The sequence below is a fragment of the Gigantopelta aegis genome, chromosome 6, assembly GCF_016097555.1.
Source record: "Gigantopelta aegis isolate Gae_Host chromosome 6, Gae_host_genome, whole genome shotgun sequence".
Taxonomy (NCBI): Eukaryota; Metazoa; Mollusca; class Gastropoda; order Neomphalida; family Peltospiridae; genus Gigantopelta; species Gigantopelta aegis.
In genome coordinates this window covers 36,811,476-36,835,298 of record NC_054704.1, presented here as the reverse complement: position 1 = coordinate 36,835,298, position 23,823 = coordinate 36,811,476, and the positions used below count along the sequence as shown (strand labels likewise).

The window sequence follows — 23,823 nt, the reverse complement described above, 5'->3', positions numbered from 1 at the left end:
CATCTGCTATTGGATGTCGAACATTTAGTACTTTTGAGAAAACCCGCTACATTTTCCATTAGTAGCAAGGGATCTTTTATTTGCACCATCCCACAGACATGATAGCACATACCACGGCCATTGATATATTAGTCGTGGTTCACTGTCTGGAACGAGAAATGGGCGCACCGACAGGGATCGATCCTAGACCGACAGTGCATCTGGCGACCACTTTAGCTCTGGGTTACCTGCCGCTCCCTGACTAACGTCTTAGTAATCTGAAAAAGCAACTCTTAACCCCCTCGGGTTTTTTTTCCTGAAAATATATCTTACCATAAAACTACGAATATCCTTGCAGTGATTTTAGCACTAATGTATGAACAATATGTGAGTAAGGATTTACTCATTCTCCTCCCAAAAGTCCTCTAGAATACCACACACCTCACCCAGGCAAAATGTAGGTTACGGGCCTAAAACGATATACATTCGTATTAACGCTTGGTTAGTTCAGTAAGGTTTTTGATTTTCTGACTAACAGTTGTATCCGACATGTTTCTTAATCTATTGTGTAGCTGGAAAAAGTAAAACTTCAGCGAAAAAAGAACCCAATATAAGAAACATGAAAATAATTTATCAATTAACAGTGGAAGTACTTTTTGTTTTGTCGATAGCTTTCGGAAAAAGTAAGTAAACTAATTTACTCAGTTTTTGTGTGTGTGTGTGCATATCTTAGATAGGTGCGTACATGTAAATGTATGGTGTAAAAATTACCTTCTGTTTGAAAACTCTTTACCATTTTACTCTCCAAACTATTTATTTTATTATTTTTTATTTTTGTATTATTCAACTGGGCGTGAGATCATAATACTTGAATATGAAATGTACGAAATGTAGAAAACAAATGCGTAAATTGCTTAAATTTGTTTGTAAATTTACAACTTTGTAAATTGCAAACGAGTTTGCTAACTTACATGTCCTGCACATACCTGACCTTTATAGACAGGCTGCCTTGATATACCGGACACATACATGTATATTGTTTTCATTACAAAATTACTTTAATGTGAAATAGATCAGTATTAAAAGGTTAAATCGTGTGGGTAGTAATATGTCCAATATAGGTATGTTAATCCGTAGTCTGATAGTCAGTACAGGGTCTGTGTAAAGTATACAGGTAGACCCCGACATTACGCAATTTCTCTGGAGCAATACCGTTAGAATTTAAGGTAAGTTACATAGATACACTTGTAATTACATGTACATGACTTAGGCAATAACATCTAAATTACGTAGGTAGTAATTTGTGAATTACGAAAAGTCACTGACCTTAATTTTCGAGATCCATACTTTTTTCATTTAAAAACTGCATTTGTGCTACACAACGACCAGAAATACGTTGTATCAGTTATTTAACGACCCAAATTATTTAATACTTTTTGTTTTGAAATATAAAGAATTTATCTTCTATACACACAAAAACTACAACCAAATAATTTCATTTAATAGCAGAATGTTTTTTTGTTGGATTTTTTTTTTTTTATTATCCTACTGCCCCCTTTCTTTTTCTCTTCTTTTGAATACCATCTCATTTCTTCCCGATCTGGCAACTCCTCCTATATTTCAACTTCGTTTGCTGTCCACCTCCACATCTTAGTCCTTGTCTCTCCAGGTGCTTGTCTCTTGTGACTATCCGTGCCACACACCTGCCATTCCCCATCAGTTTTTAGCTGTGGGCTTAGTCTGACCACTTCGGGTTACTATAAGAGGCACTTGTAACCACCTACTATACAACCCTACTACCGGCGGTCGTTAGTTAGTATCGTGGGTCAGACCACCTTTATTAGCGGCAGAGGACGAGGGTGCTAGGTGGGGGCAGGACATTTAGAGGTTAGTGGACAGATTAAGCGCGTGACGTCGCATTTATTTGTAGTTTTGATTTCCTGTTATTTTTGATTGCTAATTAACACAGATAGCTTTGTCTGTTTACTTTTCCCCCCCCTAGAATTCTTGAGGCAGCTCCTGTTTACGCCGAGCGTCAGAATATAACAATTTTGATATTCTTCTGTTAATTATACTACCTGTATATTCATTATATGTGTGGTGGATTAAAAGGGAAGATTTTGGAGTTAGACATGAAAAACGTGTGACGTCACAGTTGTTATATCGCGTATACATTCCCCACCTACTAAGAACACGTTTCTGTTTTGATGGACATACATATTTCCTACTTACTTTTTATTTTAAGTTTACTTCAGGATTCTTGAAGAAGCCGCCATTTACTTTGAGTAGGAACACATGCCAATTTCGATATTCTTGAGATAATGCAGACGTTTTGTCTGGGATAGATTAATCAGTAGGGTTTTTTTTCTTCACAAATCGCGAAATATGTCACTTTCAGTTTTAAAAATGCACATTTAAGTTGCAGTTATTTATCACAAATAAATGTACAAACAGCGAAATGTGGCACTTGCATCTGTGAAAATACCTATTTAATTTATAGTTATTTATCACAAATACATGCACAAATTTGGCACTTGCGTCCATGATAATTCACCTTTGTGTAGTAAAATGGAAAATGAAACGTCTTTCTGTCACGTATACTTAAAGACTTCGAATAATTCTGGGTAGGTGTAAGGCCACTACACCAACTTCTCTCTCACTAACAACTAACCAACTGTCCTGGACAGACAGCGCAGATAGCTGAGCCCAGGACAAAGTGCCTAAACCTTAATTGGATAACAAAAATTATTAAAAATTAAATAACATGAAATGAAATCATTTAATGTACCTAGCAGGGGTAGGCACGAGCAAATACTCCGGGAAAATACGAAAAGTGCCGTATTTAGTTTAAAAGTACAATACACTTCTTATTTCTATCTTAGGGGGAAAATTGTTTTGTTTAACGATACCACTAGAGCACATTGATTTATTAATAATCGGCTATTGGATGTCAAACATTTGGCAATTTGACATATAGTCTTAGAGAGGAAACCCGCTACATGTTTCCATTAGTAGCAAGGGGTCTTTTATATGTAGGCCCCTACCTGTCAGGATAACACATACCACAGTCGTGATAAAAAACAAAAACTATTTATACCAAAATATCCAAAAATATTTAAGGGTGATTAGAAACAATTTGAACGGGCGCCAGGCCCCGACTCCCCAAAAAACAACAACAACAAAAACAACCCAAAAACCAACAACAAAACACCCCACAAAAAATACCCCACCCAAAAAACAACCAGCGATAAAACCCCCAACAACAACAATAACAAAAAGGCCCAACATATTGTTATCTACATAATTACAAATATTATTTAAATAATGTACATATTACCATGTACGTAATTTACATATTATTAACATTACTGTTTACATTTATTTTACAGGGTCAGGTGACGTATATGTACTTTTCACAGACAGTTCTGCCAAAGAAATATGGAAACTGGATGTTAGCAATTCCAGCTACTCCAATATTGGGATAGAAAATCACGAAAACCCCATCGCCATCGACTATGACCCAGTGATGAACAAAATATATTGGACAGACGTCGGTGGACCGGATATCAGAACGTGCGGCTTCAATGGGGAAGATTTAAGATTAGTGCGAACACTAAAGCCAGGTATTTGGTGAACATTAAAAAAAGAGGATTCTATTGAAGTACAACCCCCTCTTTTTTAAAAGCAACGACTATCCTAATAAAATCCTGGACATGAGTTTATCAGTATATATTATATACACAGGCAGAGGGATCTAGGAGGGATGGGGGGGGGGGGTGCAGGGGCCCCCCATAATTTTGCGATAGTTATAATTTTATTATATATTAATTTTAATTTTTGTTACGATTCCCCTTCAAACCTCCCCCAAAGTTCCCTTGGCATTCCTCCTCATGTCACTGCCCCCCAATGGATTTTCTGGATCCGCCACTGACAAGCGTTCGGGTCCTGGGGCCCATTTCACAAAACTTCGGTAAATTTACGTCTGTGACTAGCAGCTATGTGAATTTTATTGCAGGTTTGTAGACTATTTTGGGGAACAATATAGCAAAAACAAAAATGTAGAGTTCAAATAGCATAGTGGATTAATTTCTTCAATATAAGTCTATATCCATAATCAACTTAAAAGCTACATTTAAGCATTCTATAGTGATACTTTGTTTAAGTAGTTTGTCATACAACTGAAACAAAATGCAAGAGAAAACATAGGAAATTGCTTAAAGGGACATTCCTGAGTTTGCTGCACTTTGTAAGATGTTATCGACTAACAGAGACTTTTTAACGATTGTAATTACATATCAAATATATTTTTCTGCATAAATTATTTTACTTTGTGTTAATGAATGCTTGAACCTTTTGGAAACGAAGATCGATCAGACACAAACCCCCACTCGCTAAAAACGACAAACATAAAAAAACACCTTTACACAATAAAACATATATTTATATATCAGTCGATTCTTAGAATGATAATCTTTCTAACTATATGGTTTAACGATATTCATTAAGTAATTTTCATGTAACATTCACCGAACACTTGTGCAACGTCGTCTAAAAGAACACTTGGTTCCTTAAAAAGTGAGTTTAGGCACCGCCCATCGGCCTTTCATGAATACAAATTAACATTACCTGGTTATTATTTGCCTTGACATAGTTGAATAGTATCCAGGTACAGCATTTCGGGCAAATGAGCAGGCCAAAAACCTTTTCACCGTGTATTTCCATCATTTTACTCCGATACAATATTGGTTGTAATCCATGTAAAAAATTGTAGTGATTCATTTGCATCCCTGTATAGCTATTCAGGGTTGTAGCTAGGATTAAAAAAAAATGGGGGGGGGGGGGGGGGGGGGGGGGGGGGGGGGGGCAGATGAATTCTTAGAACCATTGAGCATGGAAGGCGCAAGAACTCTAGACGCTCTGAAATTCCATTTTGCAGCCATTTCAGGGAGGTTACTTACTTAAAGCATCAATATCAATAACCAGTAAATTTATATTTTTCTTACCGGATTTTTTGTGGGGTTTGCTGTTTGGCAGTAAAGCTTTTATGAATATTTGTTATTATCCAAATTCGAGGAATATCGTTTAACTCGGGCAAAAATCAGCCTGCATATATATATATATATATATATATATATATATATATATATATATATATATATATATATATATATATACACATATACACACACACACACACCACACACACACATATATATATATATATACACACATATATATATATATGTGTGTGTGTGTGTGTGTGTGTGTGTGTGTGTATGTGTGTGTCACGGGGATCCTATAATACCCGTAACTGAATGAAACACGATTGTCCAAATATCTCTCCTAACTGTATATCTATTAGATCTCTCTGTAACAGGCAGTTATACCCGCTGTGGCTCGTCTAGGTATGATCAGAGATAAGATCTTATATAAAGTATATATTATTATAGCACGTTTAGTTCACAAGAAAACACAACAAAAACACAATACACTTTGGAATCTGTATTAACCTACGCTGACAAATGTACTGCCGCAGTAGTTAATTAACAACAACAAATAATAACAACCCAGAACTGATCACTTAATTAGTTAATCTCTAGGTGTCTAGTTTACACAATATGCTAATCACTTCACCGTGACACAACACCCACACGTGTGATAATTGAGAAACGCTGCCAGGGGAACTTAATTAATAAAGGAATTACAACTCTATTCCTAACTGGTTAATTTTTAATTAACCTTTAACTACTCATTCAGTAACCTTGTAACACAGAATTAATACTGGTACCTATCACAATAAAGACAATAACCTACAGTTTACCTAGGTCCTCTAGGATGACTGGTTAAGCTTTTTATAATTATTTAGGACAGTGAGCCTACAGATTACTGCGTCAGATGACCGGCAGCACCGTCTAAATAATATTGGTATAATACAGTATTAAAATATTTAAAGTCACATCAATCACATCAAGGTTATACACAGAGCAGAAAATATATAATTACCAGTCCGGACGGACTAACGTTCCCCCTGGACGCCTTCCAATATGTTTCTCCCCGATATTTCTAAAACCCTAGCTATTTATTCAAAACTCTCAGAGACAGCGAATATCGCCTGGGGACACAAGACGGTACTGAATCTTATCATGTGGATTTTCCACAGCCACCACGCCGGCATATCTTTCTCTGATCGTCAGACTGGCTGTCGCCATTCCGCGAGCAATCCCCTGGTCATAAACAGCACTAGCGGAGTTACTACGTAACTACTGGCCACATGGCCTCCACACCTGCGCTAGGTGTGTATTAGAAAAGCTCGACGACCGTCGCGCAAAGGTATCACGTAACAAGTTGCCCATCTGGGCTAAGTGCATTTGGAACTGCACACGGTCCTCTAACGGGATGGGGAGGGTCGGTGGGGGCGGAATGGGGGCAACCCCAGTTCTTACGTGCCTGAGTGTATCTAGAACCAGTCCCAGCCTTCACTATAAGTGTTTTTGTCATAAATTATAATTCGGCTTGACTAGGAAAAACAAAAAGGAAATTTTCATATTTAAATAAAAAGTTCTTTTCTTGTGTGCTGTTTGTAAAAACATCTGCCGTTATGAATGAAATAGTATATTACATATCCATAGTAAAATGTCATCTGTTTAATGAAGAATGGAATTATATTTTATTGACTGGTTTATCCTACTAGTTAATAAAACATATATCCATCTATTATATACTGTATATGATACTATATATGGACGGATTAAAACAATGCTTCTTTTTTACGGTATCCTATACTTTTAATAATATATAATGTACAATTGTGTTATTAAAAGACCCAATATTTACATTAAAAACCAATTTCTTTAATTATTTTTCTTTTCGTCACAATCAAAGAAAGAACGAAAGAAATGTTTTATTTAACGACGCACTCAGCACATTTTATTTACGGTTATATGGCTTCAGACATATGGTTAAGGACCACACAGATTTTGAGAGAAAACCCGCTGTCGCCACTACATGGGCTACTCTTTCCGATTAGCAGCAAGGAATCTTTTATTTGCGCTTCCCACAGGCAGAATAGCACAAACCATGGCCTTTGTTGAACCAGTTATGGAACACTGGTCGGTGCAAGTGGTTTACACCTACCCATTGAGCCTTGCGTAGCACTCACTCAGGGTTTGGAGTCGGTATCTGGATTAAAAAATCCCATGCCTCGACTGGGATCCGAACCCAGTACCTACCAGCCTGTAGACCGATGGCCTACCACGACGCCACCGAGGCCGGTCGTCCCAATCAATGCCCCACGGCTGGTATATCAAAAGCCGTGGTATGTGCAGCCCTGTCTGTGGGAAACTGCATATAAAACAACTCTTGCTGCTAATGGAAAAATGTTGCTGGTTTCCTTTCAAAACTACATGTCGAAATTACCAAATGTTTGACATCCAATAGCCGATGATTAATTAATCAATATGCTCTGATGGAGTCGTTGAAGAAAACAAACTTTAACTTTAATGTAAAGGCCAACCTGCCCAAAGCAGACCCCGATATTGCAAAAATGAAGTTCATGAGCACTGTTTGACTATAATATTTCCAGATTTACAACCTTATGGCCTAACGCTGGATCCAGTCTCAAGACTGATATTCTACACCGACACAGGAAATGACGTCATCGCTCTGATGGACATGACCGACTACTACCACAAGACAATAATTAATACAAACTTAGACGAGCCTCGAGGAATAGCGCTTGACAGAACACAGAGGTAAGACGACAATTTGTAATTGGTATTTCGTATGGCCAGTGCACCACAACTGGTATTTCAAAGGCCGTGGTATGTGCTATCCTGTCGGTGGGACGGTGCATATATAATATCCCTTGCTACTAATGCAAAAATGTAGCGGGTTGGCTCTCTAAGAATATATGTTAGAATTACCAAATGTTTTACATCCAATAGCCGATGATTAATAAATCAATGTGCTCTAGTGGTGTTGTTAACAAAGAGACGGGATATAGCTCGGTGGATGAATGGTCGCCCGAGGTGCGGTGGGTCGCAAGATCCATCGAGCTAAGGGAACTCATGTTTTAAACAGCCCCCACCTGTGCCCCAACAAGAGTCATGATATACCCTGTCCTATATGGGAAATGCATATAAATGATCCCATGCTGTTTTTAATATCTTTCTCTGCTGATCAAAAGTCAAAGTAAATATATTAAAACTCCAAAGTAACCGTAGCTCAAAATGTGCCGAGGTGTGGTTAAACCAAATATTCTATAGCCATGTTACCTTTACTTCAAGGGCAAACATTGATTTGTACAATTTAAGGGTTTCACACAATTTGGAAATGAAGTTAGTTGCTTCTTACGCATGTCCTTTTGAAGTAACGTCTGTCACGCACATATTTCTGATTACCCACTAAACCATAACTATTTCTAAGCACCTTTCTCTATGGCTTCAAATGAGACATGAACATTGGCAAGTATCATAAACAATACCAATTTACTGGGGGTACCACTCTAGCAACCAGATCAGTTGGAATGACCTCAAGCCTCTCTGAATGTAACGTCTGTCACCGTGGAATTGGCCATGATAACAGTGCATCATTTTTGTCGATGGATGATTGGTTTATCAGCTGGCTAATATTACAACTCTTGCATAGTAATGCGACTTTAATTCTACATTATTTCTCACTCGTCTGTTAGTCTCTCACGAGCTGTTATATTCTAAAGCGTTTTCTTTCGTAGAATGATGTACTGGACAGACCGGGGAGCAAGTCCAAAGATAGAGAGAGCAACATATTCAGGAGAAAGCAGAACGACGCTGGTTTCTGCCGGGCTGGGATGGCCAAACGGAATAACGCTAGACACTCAAGGTAATAGCAAATGAATGTGTGTTTAATCACACAAAATTATATTTTATTTAAAGAATATGATAACATATAATATAATATATTATAATATAGTGCAGTACAGTACAGTACAGTACAGCGCAGCACAGTATAGTATCGTATCCTATACTATATATACTCTGTTAAAAAAGAAACGCATAGGTGATAGGGAAAGAAGAAAAGTGTTTGATTTGACAAAATATAGTTTTTTTGTACAATGTTGCTGAATGACCATGTCTGTTAATGTTCCTGGAATGGGACAGCATTCCCAAATGCACCCTAAAACAAATTTGTGGCACGTTGTGCGACAATTGCAGGAAATCGGCGTGAAATGGTCAGATTTTGGCGAATGCACGTGAAACTCGGGGAAAAGATTGGTGTAGTGATGGGTATTTAAAGCTGCAATGCTCGCAATGATACCTCATTACCATTTCGACGTAGCCGGGTTACAAGATGCCAAGACTAAGCCTGCCGAATCGAAACATTGCAATAGGCCGCCCCCCAGTTGGGTGAATGGCAGTCAACAGTCGCGCGCCACATGAACGTCTATCAGAGCACCTATCACGTCTATAGGACAGGTACCAGCAGTTTCAATGAGCTGAAGACCGGCCCAGAAGTGGAAGACCTCGCATAACAACTGCAGCACAATATCCCTACATCCGGGTCCTGCACTTGCGCCACCTAATTGCCACAGCAACGAACACTGCTGGACGCATACCTGGTTTGAGAAGGGTTTCTGCACAAACCATTCAGAACCGACTTCGAGAAGCTGGAGACCGTATGTTGATCCCGTCCTGTGACGTCAACATCGACATTTACGTGTTCGCTGGTGCACGAATGTACAGGGGTGGAACTTGGGGAAACTGGCGGCGAGTATGGTTCAGCGACAAGTCACGTTACAGACGCCGCAATGAACATTTTGCCAAAAACTGCGTCGCCCAAGTTGACAGATTCGGTGGAGGGAGTCTCATGGTGTGGGGAGCCGGCAGAAGTGAACTTGTGTTCATACAAGGCAACCTGACAGCTGTACGCTACCGGGATGAAATTCTTCGCCGTCACATGCTTCCCATTTTGGATCGACAGAGAGAACTCTTTCAGCAGGACAATGCCAGGCCGTATACGGCACGTGCAACAATAGATTTCCTACAGAATGAGAACATTAATGTGCTGCCATGCCATCAATATCGCCAGATTTCAACCCCATTGAACATCTATGGGACGAACTGGACAGACGTGTACGCCAGCGTGACCCGAAGCCTCCGACGCTTCCGCAACTGTCACGTTCACTGCAGGAAGAATGGGCTAGGATTCCAGGTGCTCGGATTCAGAGACTCATTCAGTCTATGCCAAGGAGATGTCGCGCAGTGATTGCTGCTGCTGGTGGCCATACAAGGTACTGATTTCAGCGCCCTCGTGCGACGCTGTTTGGTGACGAAACCGCCTCCAACCTATAGCAAGAACATTGTCACATACTCATGTCAAATTTGACTATGATACGATCATAAATAACGAAATTATGCCACTTTGTATTAAAGAGATAATTCCATGAATATTTCGCCTATGCGTATATTATAGTAGTGTAGTGTAGTGTAGTGTAGTGTAGTGTAGTGTAGTGTAGTGTAGTGCAATCGCAGTTCTTTAACGTGATATGTTTTTGTTGCTATGGAAGGAAATGTTTTTATTTAACGACGCACTCAACACATTTTATTTACGGTTATATGGCGTCAGACATATGGTTAAGGACCACACAGATATCGAGGGAGTAAACCCGCTGTCGCCACTTCTTGGGCTACTCTTTTGGATTAGCAGCAAGGGATCTTTTATATGCACCATCCCTCAGACAAGATAACACACTGGCGTAGGAAACGGGGAAGGGGGGGGGGCAGGAGGGCATGTGCCCCCTTTTCAAATATTTTGCTTTACATTTGCGTTATAATAGTGTAAAAGTATGTAAATATAAGTGTTCCCCCCCCCCCCCCACTTTTAGGCATCTTCCTACGCCACTGTAACACATACCATGGCGTTTGATATACCATTCGTGGTGCACTGGCTGGAGCGAGATATAGCCCAATGGGCCCATCGATGGAGATCGATCCCAAACCGACCGCGCATCAAGCGAACGCTTTACCAATGGACTACGTCCCGCCCCTTTGTCGCTATGGAATAATAAACACAAGATATTCACGAATGGCACAGCGCACAGCAACGAATAAGATAGCTTTAGAACGTGATTTACATATACATAGGCAGATCCAGGAGGTCTGACATACCCACCCCGCCCATTTAAAATTATGAAATTATAGGGTCATCACACAGTGTACTAAAATGAAAAGTGTGCTTCCTTTAACAATGACATTATGACTTAGTTGTTTTAATGAAAATAAATATAATAGAACCAATTTACAATACATTCGTAACCAATGACATCGTACATTCTAGAATGGAAACCCACTTTTGCAAAACTCTGTAGTGGTCAGTTGTGTCATGGTTTGTGGAGATAAATAAATAGCAATGTCGTTATAGGTAGTACTAAACCAAATAACTTCCGGATGGGTCAAAGTTCAAGGGGCAACCAACGTTTGATAGAGCAGTTAATATCACAGGCCCTGTCATAGGCGATAAATGTGAGTGTGTTTGTTGTAAAAAAAATAGTTTCATCTGGGCACAATGTTATCTAGTACCACTTTGTCAAGTAGCCTTGTAAAACAAAAATACTCAAATTGTGTGCGGATCAAGGGTAGTCATAGACGCTACCTGTTATCTCTGAAATGAGCAGCTTGACCTCCAATTGTTTTCTGATTTACTTTAAGGGTGAGGGGTGGTAGTATTTATATCCGTGGTGTATATGTCGATTGATACGCTGCAGGTAGGAGTTTTAACCACATATGTTACTAATATTGTCTATGAGATTTGATTTGGTGGTATACACCCTATATTGTAGTACATCGTTCATAAAAGGACTGAAACAAAATGGAACTGTTGGGAAGAAGTTGTCGAAGTCACTGATATAGGGTATTTTTCAGCTAAACAAAAGGACCATTGTTTCACTACCACGCTTGCGTGTTACGGTCACCGGATAGGATGCCTATGTAACATTTATACAAGGCAGAGGAAAGGTATTGATATAGATTGTTTGTTTCATTTTTATTTGTATATTCAACTAGGACAAAAGATGTATTGGTGCGACGCAAAAACCCAAGTAATTGAAGTTATGAATTTTGATGGCTATAACAGACGACGAATGGTTCACGGTGAAAGATTCCAACCTTTCGACGTATTTCTCTTTGAGCAGATCATATACACCACAGAATGGAATAGAACGTAAGCAAGACAACACAGAAAATGTTTACAGCGATCTTTAATTATGACTAAGTCACATCTCCACCGATTCAGGATAAGGCGCCCGTACCGGTCAAAATTTCGGGTAAAATTGTCAAAATCTCACGGCGGCCGCAAGGGTGCCGTGGCTATCCTGCTGGCGCCTTGGCGTTCTTTTCTTGTTGTAGGGCGGACTGGAAGCTTTTAGCGCGGAGTTAAAAGTTCCCGATGTGTTTTAGAATTTTTACTGGCCCGTAGACACGTCGTAGACAGCATCGCACGGACACCGCACGGGCTCAGTACGTTAATATCTATGTATATGATAATCAAACCCGACATACATACAATATATACATACATACATACATCAATACATACATACATACATACACACACATACACACACATACATACATACATACATCAATGCATAAACACGTACATACTAACATACATATATACATATGCATATTTATTGAATTATGTATAAAACCCATGAAATGTTTATTTATTATACATAATACCTGAAATTTAAATTAATTTTATACATATTCCCAGAAATTGTTTTATCCATTATTACAACTGAATTGTTTCATCTTGCTGGTAACTTAAAATGAATGAATGGAAGTTATATAGTGTTTAAGTATGGAGTAGTATGACAGACACAAAGCTGCAGCTACAATCAGGATAGATGTGGCAGCAATGATACTAGATTTTGATCTGCTACTAATGGCTGTTATTAGTAAGCATCCCATAAAGAAATGAAAGTCAAGTAAAGATGGTTAAGTAAATATGTAATCGGCTATTACTGTTTATAGTTAAATAGAGATTATTTATGATCTGAATTTAACGTGTTGTTACTGACACTATCACTCGCACAAAAGATGGATCTTGCCTTTCTTCTCACCGTTTGCATATGCCTTGATAAATCCTTCATATTAAATATGACACCAGGCCTTTATGGAAGGCCTCCGTTAGAAGGCAAAACAAAGAGAAATTTATATATATATATATAAAAACAAATCACACACCTTCTCTGAAATCCTGCCTCTCTTGTCCGTGTAATGAGTTCTCACTATGGGTATAAACGTGTACATGATCGATGTATTGACTTGCAAGGTCCCAACTGTTACCTGTAATGGCTGTCCTCCTCATCTCTGATGTTCCGAATCATATATTCAAAAAATTAAAAATAAACGTATTGATACCTCACTTGTGCAATTCAGTATATATATCTATATATCGGGTGCCCCCCCCCCCCCCCAAAAAAAAAAAAAAAAAAGAAGAAGAAGAAGAAGAAGAAAGATAACCCTTGTGAATATGGAATTGGCTAAAAGTATGGGGTCTGTAATTTTAATAATTCACACTCATTTCTAAATAGACATTTGCCACATTCAGTGAAAATCGTAGTCTCATATGTCAAATATTTTTAGAATAGCAACAGATTCAAAATTGTAAGAAAAACAATACGACGCCAAAAGCTAAGTGAAATTTTATCTAGATTTTTTTATTTTATATAACACGTCAATATTTACGGAGAATGAATAAAAAGAAAAAAAAAGAAGACAAAATCACGTTGGATAGGAAGAAATATGAAAATCGATTTCCTTGTGGTAAAACCCCCCAAACATTTGAGGGCAGTCTCCAAGCAAGGCGGTAGACACAATAACCACCTTTTCATGTAACACAAAAGTCGATAGATGGATGGAAGGAACGTTACTAGTTACATTGCTGAAAATCAAAAATTAGTTTTGAATATGAATGTCCAGGTGAATTCCTCAGACGTTTTTTTTTGTTGTATGCATATCAGGAGAATATATCACATATATCTGGATGGAAGGAATGTCACTTCGTGGGACGGACGCCGTTTTAAACGTCTTAATGGCATACACGTTTTTAGAGCCGGCGCCTTTCAAAATGGTAAGTAGTACAAAATAGTCGTTCTTTATTTTCCATAAACATATGTTTTAGTTAAAAACAGTCCACGTTACATTTAGAACATTAAACGTTACATTAAAAAATAGTGCTCTACGTCGTTAAACAAACTTTAGTTTTTTTTAGTTTCTTTCAAAATCATAACATTATAGATTTAAAAAATTATTATTATTTAATTATGTTTTTAAACGTAATTATATTTTGTAATTATAATCATGGAATCGATAGCATAAAATACATGGATTACTTATATTCTGTGATATAATACGTGCAAAACTGTTTTAAAAATAAAACGTGTAATAGCGAGTGCAAAAACGTTTATAGCGAGGTCATATTAAATATACTGATTGAGTTCCTACATTATGCGATTGTTCTTTTAAAGAAAGTAAAACTGCGTTAAAATGCCAAAAGACAAAGTAGATAATTTAACGGATATATAATAAGTATAAGCATTAATTCATGAATCTTTATCTTACATAAATACCATACACAATTTTGTCTAAGAAAAAATAAGATAATGGTAGACACGCATATTCATTGTAACAAAAACAAACGAACACTTACGGAGTGTTTTGGCATAAAATGTAAAATCAAATACATGTATATTCTAATCAGTTTACGTCAATGCCTAAACAACCTGAATGAAAAACAAATACATTCTAGTAACAAATAATGGATCTCCACCGAAAAAACGTCTTAGGTTTCAAATTTCGATTGATTTACTATTTTAAAATTAAAATATAATATAGCACATTACTTTTATTTTCTTTACCCAAATTCATTTTAGTCAATCTGTCCAAAAACGGCCTTCGTTTTCCAGTCAATTTGAGAAATTACTGAAAACTTAAGCAATTTGTAAATTGCCCGCTTTACAAATTGCCTGGAATTGTTTAGACATTTTACAATGTGACCGAATTTAGACATATGGACTGAATGTACAAAGCCTGTTATGTCTTACACACGTGTAACTATATAAATTTACAATGCTTAAACACCCGTGTTCAAGAAACACAAGCTTCGTAAATTCGGCCCATAGTGTAAGTAACAATCATATTCTTACAGATACGAATGCCTGTACAACTGACAAAGGTGGCTGTGAACAGATCTGCATACCGACTTCTGGGGGAAGACAATGCGCATGTGATGATGGCTACACACTCACAACAAACGGACTGAACTGCACGGGTGAGGACAAGGAATCTAGTTTTGTTGCCACGATATGTTCTCAACTATCAAGACATCCACCAAAAAGGATGCTCTTTAACTCAACCATATGCATGGGGCCTACAAGCTACGCGGTCAATCCCGCTTACGTGCATGAAACAGTGTGTATGTGTATGTGTATGTGTATGTGTATGTGTATATGTATATGTGTATGTATATGTATATGGCATAGCATAGCATAGCATAGCATAGTATAGCATAGTATAACATTGCATAGTATAGTATAAATACATTTATTTATTTATTTCAGTAACTAGTGCCTGTACAATTGATAAAGGCGGCTGTGAACAAATATGCATAGCGGACATAATTTGAAATGGTACTTTGATAAAGAGCCTAAACAAATCATGACTGGTTGTAAAACTGATGAAGGCCAAACAAAAGAAAATAGACTGCTCTGCCAAAACATTTTAAGCAATTAAGAAGGGCAGCCAAAATAAAGTTTACCAGGCTGTTATTAACACCACTACCACCAACAACAAAAGTAATAATTAAAAATAATAATACATTAATACATGTAAATTAATAATAAAACAGTAAATAACATTTTCAAGGGTTGTCTAAAACGTTGAAATTAAGATAACACTATATGTTCCCAAAGGTGAGGTCTGAGTGGTCTTACTGTGGCGACAGCAGAAAACCGATATGACTGTTTTTGGCGATAACACCACCTTTCCACTACTATAACCTTTTCCACTCCAGGCGACTGTCCATTACCTATACTTCTGCATATAATATTTGAAAGTTACAGGTATTTTTTTATTATATTAATACATCTGTAGTTGATGATTACGGGTATCTATATAATACGTATGTAGTTGGTGTATAATATATCTGAAGTTTATTTAAATCTATATAATACATCTGTAGATGATAGTTACTTATACATCTGTACGTAATATGAAGTTTATAGGTATCTAGCTATATTATTATTACAAAAAGAAAATATATCTGTATTCGTTTTGGTAAAAAAACAAGTCACATGACCTTCCGTAAGTAGTGATATTGCCCTGAGACGGTCCCACCGGTCCGATCAAAAGTGATAATGCCCTGGGAGATTTAACCAATGAAAATAAAAATGAGACAGAATTATGTTGAATTAATGAGTAGGTAACGTAATGAAACGTCAACTGCTAATTCGAATTAAACAACCACAAACTTGTAACAAAACGCTTTACTGAGTTTAATTCCGCAAATACGACAAAGACAAGGTCAGTAATCGTCAAAGTATGTAAGGATTATCTTGCAGATTTAGAAACGTACATAATATATCAAAACGCAGATGGAATCGGCAATCTCAGGATTTTATGTTACAAACAAAAAATGCATTTGGAAGTAATCGGAAACTGTTCAGTATAAATTACCACATTTTGTATTTTATTTTGCTGTTAATATGGTTTTGACACTCTTGCTGGTTATGAAAAAAAAGTAAAGTTTGTTTTATTTAACGACGCCGCTAGAGCACATTGATTTTTTTATCTTATCATCGGCTATTGGACGTCAAACATATGGTAATTCTGACACTGTTTTTAGAGGAAACCCACTGTCGCCACATAGGCTACTCTTTTTACGACAGGCAGCAAGGGATCTTTTATTTGCGCTTCCCACAGGCAGGATAGCACAAACCATGGCCTTTGTTGAACCAGTTATGGATCACTGGTCGGTGCAAGTGGTTTACACCTACCCATTGAGCCTTGCGGAGCACTCACTCAGGGTTTGGAGTCGGTATCTGGATTAAAAATCCCATGCCTCGACTGGGATCCGAACCCAGTACCTACCAGCCTGTAGACCGATGGCCTGCCACGACGCCACCGAGGCCGGTTGCTGGTTATGAAGTCTCGAATTTAATTTTTGTCTTGATAATGTTTCAACTGTTTATTTTCTCATTCCTCTACTTGTTATGCAACGCCATAGGATTACATGACGTCACTAAATTCCACCAGTTTTAACGCACTGTGGGAAATTATAAGCATTGGCGTATTTCGATTCTGATAAACAAAGCAGGAATGTACGAGCCTTATGGATGGCATTATGTAATAAAATAATTATTGACCACATTTCAGTCAATATCATGTTTTTATGGACAGAAGAAATCGGTCAATATCAATTTCTTCTGTCCATAAAACATGATATCAATAATTGATAAGTAATACATCTGGGTCCCGTTCCACGAAATAATTATAGCTAAGGTTAATTGTAGTGACTTAAGGTGAGTTTTACAATTGGCATCGTAAACTTTACAACCGTTTCACAAAGCAACCTTACGGTAGTCGTAAGTGCCCCTTTAATGATTAAGATCCTCTTTGCAAAGAAGTGCGAATTAATTAAATGACAAATTGGTTACCGACTTTTGGGAACACCTTGGATGCATTCATTGGTATCGGACATCAATGAAGTAACTTTGTCAGTGTATTTGCTAAGTGAAAATTGCCGAATGCATAAGACATGAGAGTTATCTCTCGTATTTTCGTGTGAAGGTCGTATGACCTAGACTGTTTTTCATCGAACGCCGAGTTTCATAAAAGGTATTTAGTATATACTAGAACCATTTTTACACAAAAAGTTAGTATCCTTGTTGGAAAAATTATCAACTCCTCATCTAACTGCCATTTGACATTTGGGACTACTTGACAGGTTCGTGCTCTACGCTTGCTGTCATTTTATCTCGGTATCACCCGAGCCCGGGATATACGGAACCTGCAGTGCATGCCGGGTAATCATCCCCCATGTGGGGTGATACACTCGGGAGGCACACCCATAATCACACCCGTGAAGTGGGTGAAACTCGGTGTATGTAGCCTTACGGTGCACTCACTCTGGGTTGGAGCCGGTACTGGCATAAAAATCCCCCATTGCCTCAGGTGGGATACGAACCCAGTACCTACCAGCCAGAAGTCCGATGGCATAACCACTACACCACCGAGGCCGGTTAATTATGTATGTGACGATTACCTACATCTGTACATAATATATCTGTATATCCTTTATAGGTATCTCTATAATTAACCTGTATGTGACGATTACCTACACCTGTACATAATATATCTGTATATCATAATATATCTGTATACTGGTTTGTTATAGGTATCTACATAATTAACCTTAGTTGACAATTACCTACATATGTACATACTATATCTGTATATCATAATATATCTGTATACTGGTTTGTTATAGGTATCTACATAATTAACCTTAGGTGACGATTACCTACATATGTACACAATATATCTATATATCATAATATATCTGTAACTGGTTTGTTATAGGTATCTACATAATTAACCTTATGTGACGATTACCTACATATGAACATAATATATCTGTATATCATAATATATCTGTATACTGGTTTGTTATAGGTATCTACATAATTAACCTTAGGTGACGATTACCTACATATCTACATAATATATCTGCAGATAACGTCTAGAGGACTTTTATATGAACATTTATTAAATGAATTTAGATTACAAACATATTTAAGATTGCCAATGGAAACGCGTTATATAAAAGAAATATGTAAGATTAGAATATGCGCTCATAAATTAAATGTAGAATCTGGCAGGTATCGAAACATTGAACGATCAGAAAGAATATGTACTCTGTGTAACGCTAATGCCATAGAAGATGAATATCACTTTGTAATAGAGTGTCCACAATACAAAGATTTGCGTTGTAAATATATAAAAATTTATTATTATAAGCGGCCAAGTGTGTATCGTTTTATACAGTTATTAACCACCGGTAACAATAAGGAATTGAATAACCTAGGCAAATATTTAGTGCAAGCGAATACAATTAGAGATCGGTTAATGCAGGATAATAGTTAATGTAATAAATGTAACTTATATCACTTCATTTGTCCATGATTATATATAAACCACACCCACCATTGGTTTGCACGTGTGTATTTTGTATAACTATGTTGTATTATGTATGTTATGTATCCAGCTGATGAGTTGTAAAACTCAAAGCAAATAAAGAACTTGAACTTGAACTTGAACTTGAACTTGCAGATGTTGGCAGATCGGAGACACCGTCATTTCCTATCAGCATACCAATAGTGGGAGCGGCAGCAAGCGGTGTTGTAGTTGTCATAGTCATCATCATCATCGTTGTCGTGGTTGTAGGTGAGTGATACACATGACATCTTGTATTCTAGAATACCACACTAATAATAAAGAAATAAGTAATAATAATAAATGCTTGTGGCAAAAGAAGAGACACTAATTAAATGTTTGTTGGCGGCAGTTCAAGTTAATTTAGTGTTATGACCAGGTTACATTTCGTAACCAAACATTAAATGTTTAACAGAAAAAAGTAAAATAATTTTACCTGCCTTAAAATATTAGCAGATCACTGTAGTAAACATTTGTTTATTTAACGTTTTAAAAAATATATAACCATACATAATCATACATACATTTGAAAACACAAAAGTGTCATTTGGTAGAATTCGAACCTATTGCACATATTCATATGTTAGAACATATACATGTGTGTGTGTGTCTGTCTGTGTGTCTGTGTGTGTGTGTGTGTGTGTCTGTGTGTCTGTGTGTGTGTGTGTGTGTGTGTGTGTGTGTGTGTATGTGTGTGTGTGTGTGTCTGTGTGTGTGTGTGTACATACATACATATATCGTTTTTAATCCATGCAATGTTTTGGCGCCATAATAAACTTTTGGACATGGTTTCCCTTCCCATATAAATTTAAAAACTTTCTTTTGAAAACCCTGTATTACATTAATAGATGGGTTCAGAATGACCAGAAATAAATGATTTAGTTTTGAAAGAAATAAAACAGTTTTTCTTGCCAATGGTGTTAAAGGTCTACAGTACCAAATATTCACGAGAGTTTCAGTAGCATGTATCAGTATAATTAATTTTAACAATATTTTAAAACTCACTATAAAACATAATTCCCAATAGATTAAAATGTTCTGTTCAATCAAATTTCCATTCTTTACATAATTTATATCAATTTCATTTTTTTTATATCCAAATCAATTTAGTTTCACTTTAAGTCTTGAAAATCTAGCGTAAAAGCTTTTTTCCGTTCTATTCAATAATACTGTTGATTTGTCTGCATCTTCAGTCAATATTATTACACAAATGGTTCAAAATATCTTGGTTCTTAACAAAGTGTTAACCCCCCCCCCCACACACACACACACACTAGAACGTCAAGTAGGATGTAACAATTCGACCTCATATAAATTAAAATCAATTATGGGTAATAATTAGAATATTAAACTCGCTACCATTTCGTATCATGTTTATGTCCCTCGTGAAAGGCTTGTCATTGTCACTTTTGATATATATATATATATGTTTTTTTTTTTTTAACAAACTGGCTACTATAGAGAAAAATATATATGGAGATACTGGATCACCCTGTCTACATCCTTTCCCAGGCTAAAGAAGGATGAGTCAAATCCATTACAAGGACATTATACAAGAAAATAAATAAATCCATTTCCGAATAGATTTTCACCTCCCCCCCCCCCCCCCCCGAAACTTTAATATGATTTTCAAAATCAATTAATAATAGCAGGCCTGGGATGTTATGCTCTTCCGTATAATTAATAATATCATATATCAATCGTGTCACGTCACTATAGTAAACATATTCAATGCACATGTATTTAAGAATTGGACCAAAAAGGATCACGCAGAAGTATGAATTTGAAAAGGAATTTTGGAAACACAACCATATCCGCAAAACCATGAAAGAATATTTTTTAAGCAGAGGATAAACTTAAAATTACAACATGTTATGGTGAACCTTCGCTCCAGCGTCATTGTATATTGTATGTATTGTTCACATGTTGTTTTTATATAGTTAAACGCCGAAGAACAAAGAAATCGGACTCCGACTATGATGAGTTGAATCGAAATCAACCAGTAGCGAACAGAGAACCAGTCTTCAACATAGCCTATGGACTAGATGACGACTCCAGAAATGACTCTCCTCAACGACCCACTTGCACCAACGAGGGTGATGTCCATGGACCCTATAGTAAACTGGGGGCCGCTGGTGCACAACCACAAGAAGAGGTGTATGACGTCATTGGCCCAGAACATTTTGGATCGCCCACGGATCTAGATTACATTCATCCTTTTCATTACTATACAGGAAAATAAACTTGAAAATAGTCGGTTATATCACCGAGTTCTTCCGCCCAAACCTTTGTTTTCCTTTCACGTGTTTTTAGAAATATTTTAGTGGTTTGTTGTACGGTTATTCATTGGTAAGTAATTCAGCGGCGGTTACGGATATTGAGAGTGAGTAACATCAAAACAGAGGGACTTTTTATAATCCTTGTTATTTTTAGTAGCGAACATTTTAATTACATTTATTTGTTCAGTTTGTGACCAGAGATTGAAAATTAATTTTGATGGAATGCGCGAAATCATACAAATACATTGTAGACGTGATAAGTGAATAATACACACAAACGTCATACTAACATTGTATCAGATTCTTAATCCTTATTAGAAAAAAAATAACTGTTCATATTATGTATACCTTCAAGACAATTTCTTTTTATTCATTCAATTGTCAGACATAATGTGGTTCAAGCGAGCAGAATGTGCTCGAGAAGGTGTGGGGTCATTCGATAATTACGTAACTCTCTGGAGGGAATGGGGGAGACGGGAGAGTAATTATGGAACATAGGAATGGGTGTTTTTCATGATTTAGGTAACGTTTTCAGAATTATGTGTCATTTTATGCATAACTTAAATACCGACAGTTTGGCCAATTTTTCTATGACATATCACTTATTTAGTTATAGATATAACTTTATTAAGTCCTGTGCAAGTTTGGGTTTTCTAAGCTAGTCTTAAGAGTGGCAGTCCTAATGCGGTCGGTGTAGAGGGGATGAAACATGTTTTACGGATCTCCTATGGGAGTGGCGCTCCTTCAAAGGATGAGCACCTGATAGTGGATCATGGCAGCAATCACCACTTTGCCTAACATGCTTTCGAATCTGCCTCGTGCCATGATAATGGAGTACGGTTTTGTTGTTCAGATTTAATAATACCAAATATTTTTGTTTAATACAAACAGAACACTGTCACCAACGCTACATGAAGAAACCCGACGCCCCTATACGTCACCACAATAAAGTACAGCACAAGTATGATACGTTGTAAAAACCTAAAGCAATGAAGAATTTCAACTTTTGCATAGGAACGTTGGTTTTTTTCGTATAGCGTTGGTACTGTATAAGAAACATGTAAGTTTAATGTCATGACAAGACTCAAGAATAATCAAACTAAATGTGGCTTCAGATTTAGGAAAACATATGTATTTTAGACACAGTAGCTTGCGACCATTTGGTTGTCGACGATTGCCAAAGCATTACCTAGAGTGTCCTCTAGCCTTCCCCTACATATCAATATCAATAAGGGGAGAGCTAGAAGTGTCTCGAGCTATAGAGAACATTGATTTATTAATCATCGGCTATTGGATGTCAAAGAGATTTGGGATATTTTATATGCACTTACCACGGCTTTTTATATACCAGTCGTGGTGAACTAGTTGGGACAGGGGAAAAACCCAATCAGAGAATGGGTCCTCCAAGGTGATTCGAACCTACGACGCAAGCACCTCAGGTGATTGAGCTGAATCCCGCTCCTTCAAAATGAAACAATGGCAATGGAACAAAGTACGAATAGTCCCTTTAACATTGTTGGTGTATGGTATACACATTTTAAACACAGCATCTAATGGTAGTGTCAAATGTGACGAGATGGTAATAAGTAAAAGGATTCTGTTAAACATTACATCGAGTAATTATCAAGTGTATTCAATGTTTGTTATTCCCATGATTTACATTAACACATTTCGTGTGTACTTTACTTACTTTATTTAACTCGTTAATAAATGTTGTTTCAACTAAATCACTTCATGCATTTGTTATAGTTTGTATACAAAACATATTATGTGACTACAAACACGAACATTTGTGTAATGACATCTCAGCTCACTAATAACTGAGCTTATTTGGCATCTAACATAGAGGGTAAGTTTCAAAACACCTTTACATTCCTGGGAGTAAAATTTAATGTTGACTTAGACCAAATTGTAGATTTAAATTATACAGAAAAAATTAATGAAATTTCCAATTTGCTCAACTCCTGGTCCAAACGACAGCTTACCATGTTAGGAAGAATTGTAGTTGTAAAATCATTAGCTTTGTCAAAACTTATTCATCTTATTCTTGGCATTCCTAATCCAGACAGAAATAAATTAATGTTTGGAAGAACTCCATAGACCGTATAGCCAGAACGACCTTAACACAACCAAATTATTATAGTGGCTTGAAGATGATATATCTAGAATATTTTTGTAAATTCTCTGAAATTAACCTGGATAAGAAGATTAATAAATAGTTTTTATATAGAAAAAGACTATGGTTGTTTGTTTTACAATGTTGCTGGTTTGGAAAAAATACTTATTTCAGCTTTCTTCCCTTTCTCTCCTTG

At 36.9% G+C, this 23,823-nt stretch overlaps 1 protein-coding gene across 2 annotated transcripts; it reads left to right on the top strand.

The window, feature by feature from the left end:
* Positions 1-530: 530 nt before the first annotated feature.
* On the top strand, positions 531-23,241 carry LOC121376429 (low-density lipoprotein receptor-related protein 6-like). Of its 2 annotated transcripts, XM_041504295.1 has the most exons (9): positions 531-662; positions 3,369-3,602; positions 7,562-7,730; positions 8,711-8,838; positions 12,018-12,174; positions 13,982-14,091; positions 15,169-15,291; positions 19,350-19,463; positions 21,173-23,241. In XM_041504295.1, exons 1-9 carry the CDS (start codon positions 599-601, stop codon positions 21,472-21,474), a joined length of 1,401 nt encoding a protein of 466 aa, XP_041360229.1. In that variant the 5' UTR covers positions 531-598; the 3' UTR covers positions 21,475-23,241. The 2 variants fall into 2 exon arrangements, with proteins under 2 accessions (XP_041360229.1, XP_041360230.1); XM_041504296.1 differs by lacking the exons at positions 12,018-12,174; positions 13,982-14,091.
* Positions 23,242-23,823: the final 582 nt, after the last annotated feature.

Bases quoted from the DNA above. Each gene is read 5' to 3' on its own strand.
- LOC121376429 (XM_041504295.1), top strand. From the start codon at position 599: ATGAAAATAATTTATCAATTAACAGTGGAAGTACTTTTTGTTTTGTCG. The intron at 14,092-15,168 runs GTAAGTAGTACA...ATATTCTTACAG, and splicing joins AGCCGGCGCCTTTCAAAATG to ATACGAATGCCTGTACAACT. The intron at 19,464-21,172 runs GTGAGTGATACA...GTTTTTATATAG, and splicing joins CATCGTTGTCGTGGTTGTAG to TTAAACGCCGAAGAACAAAG.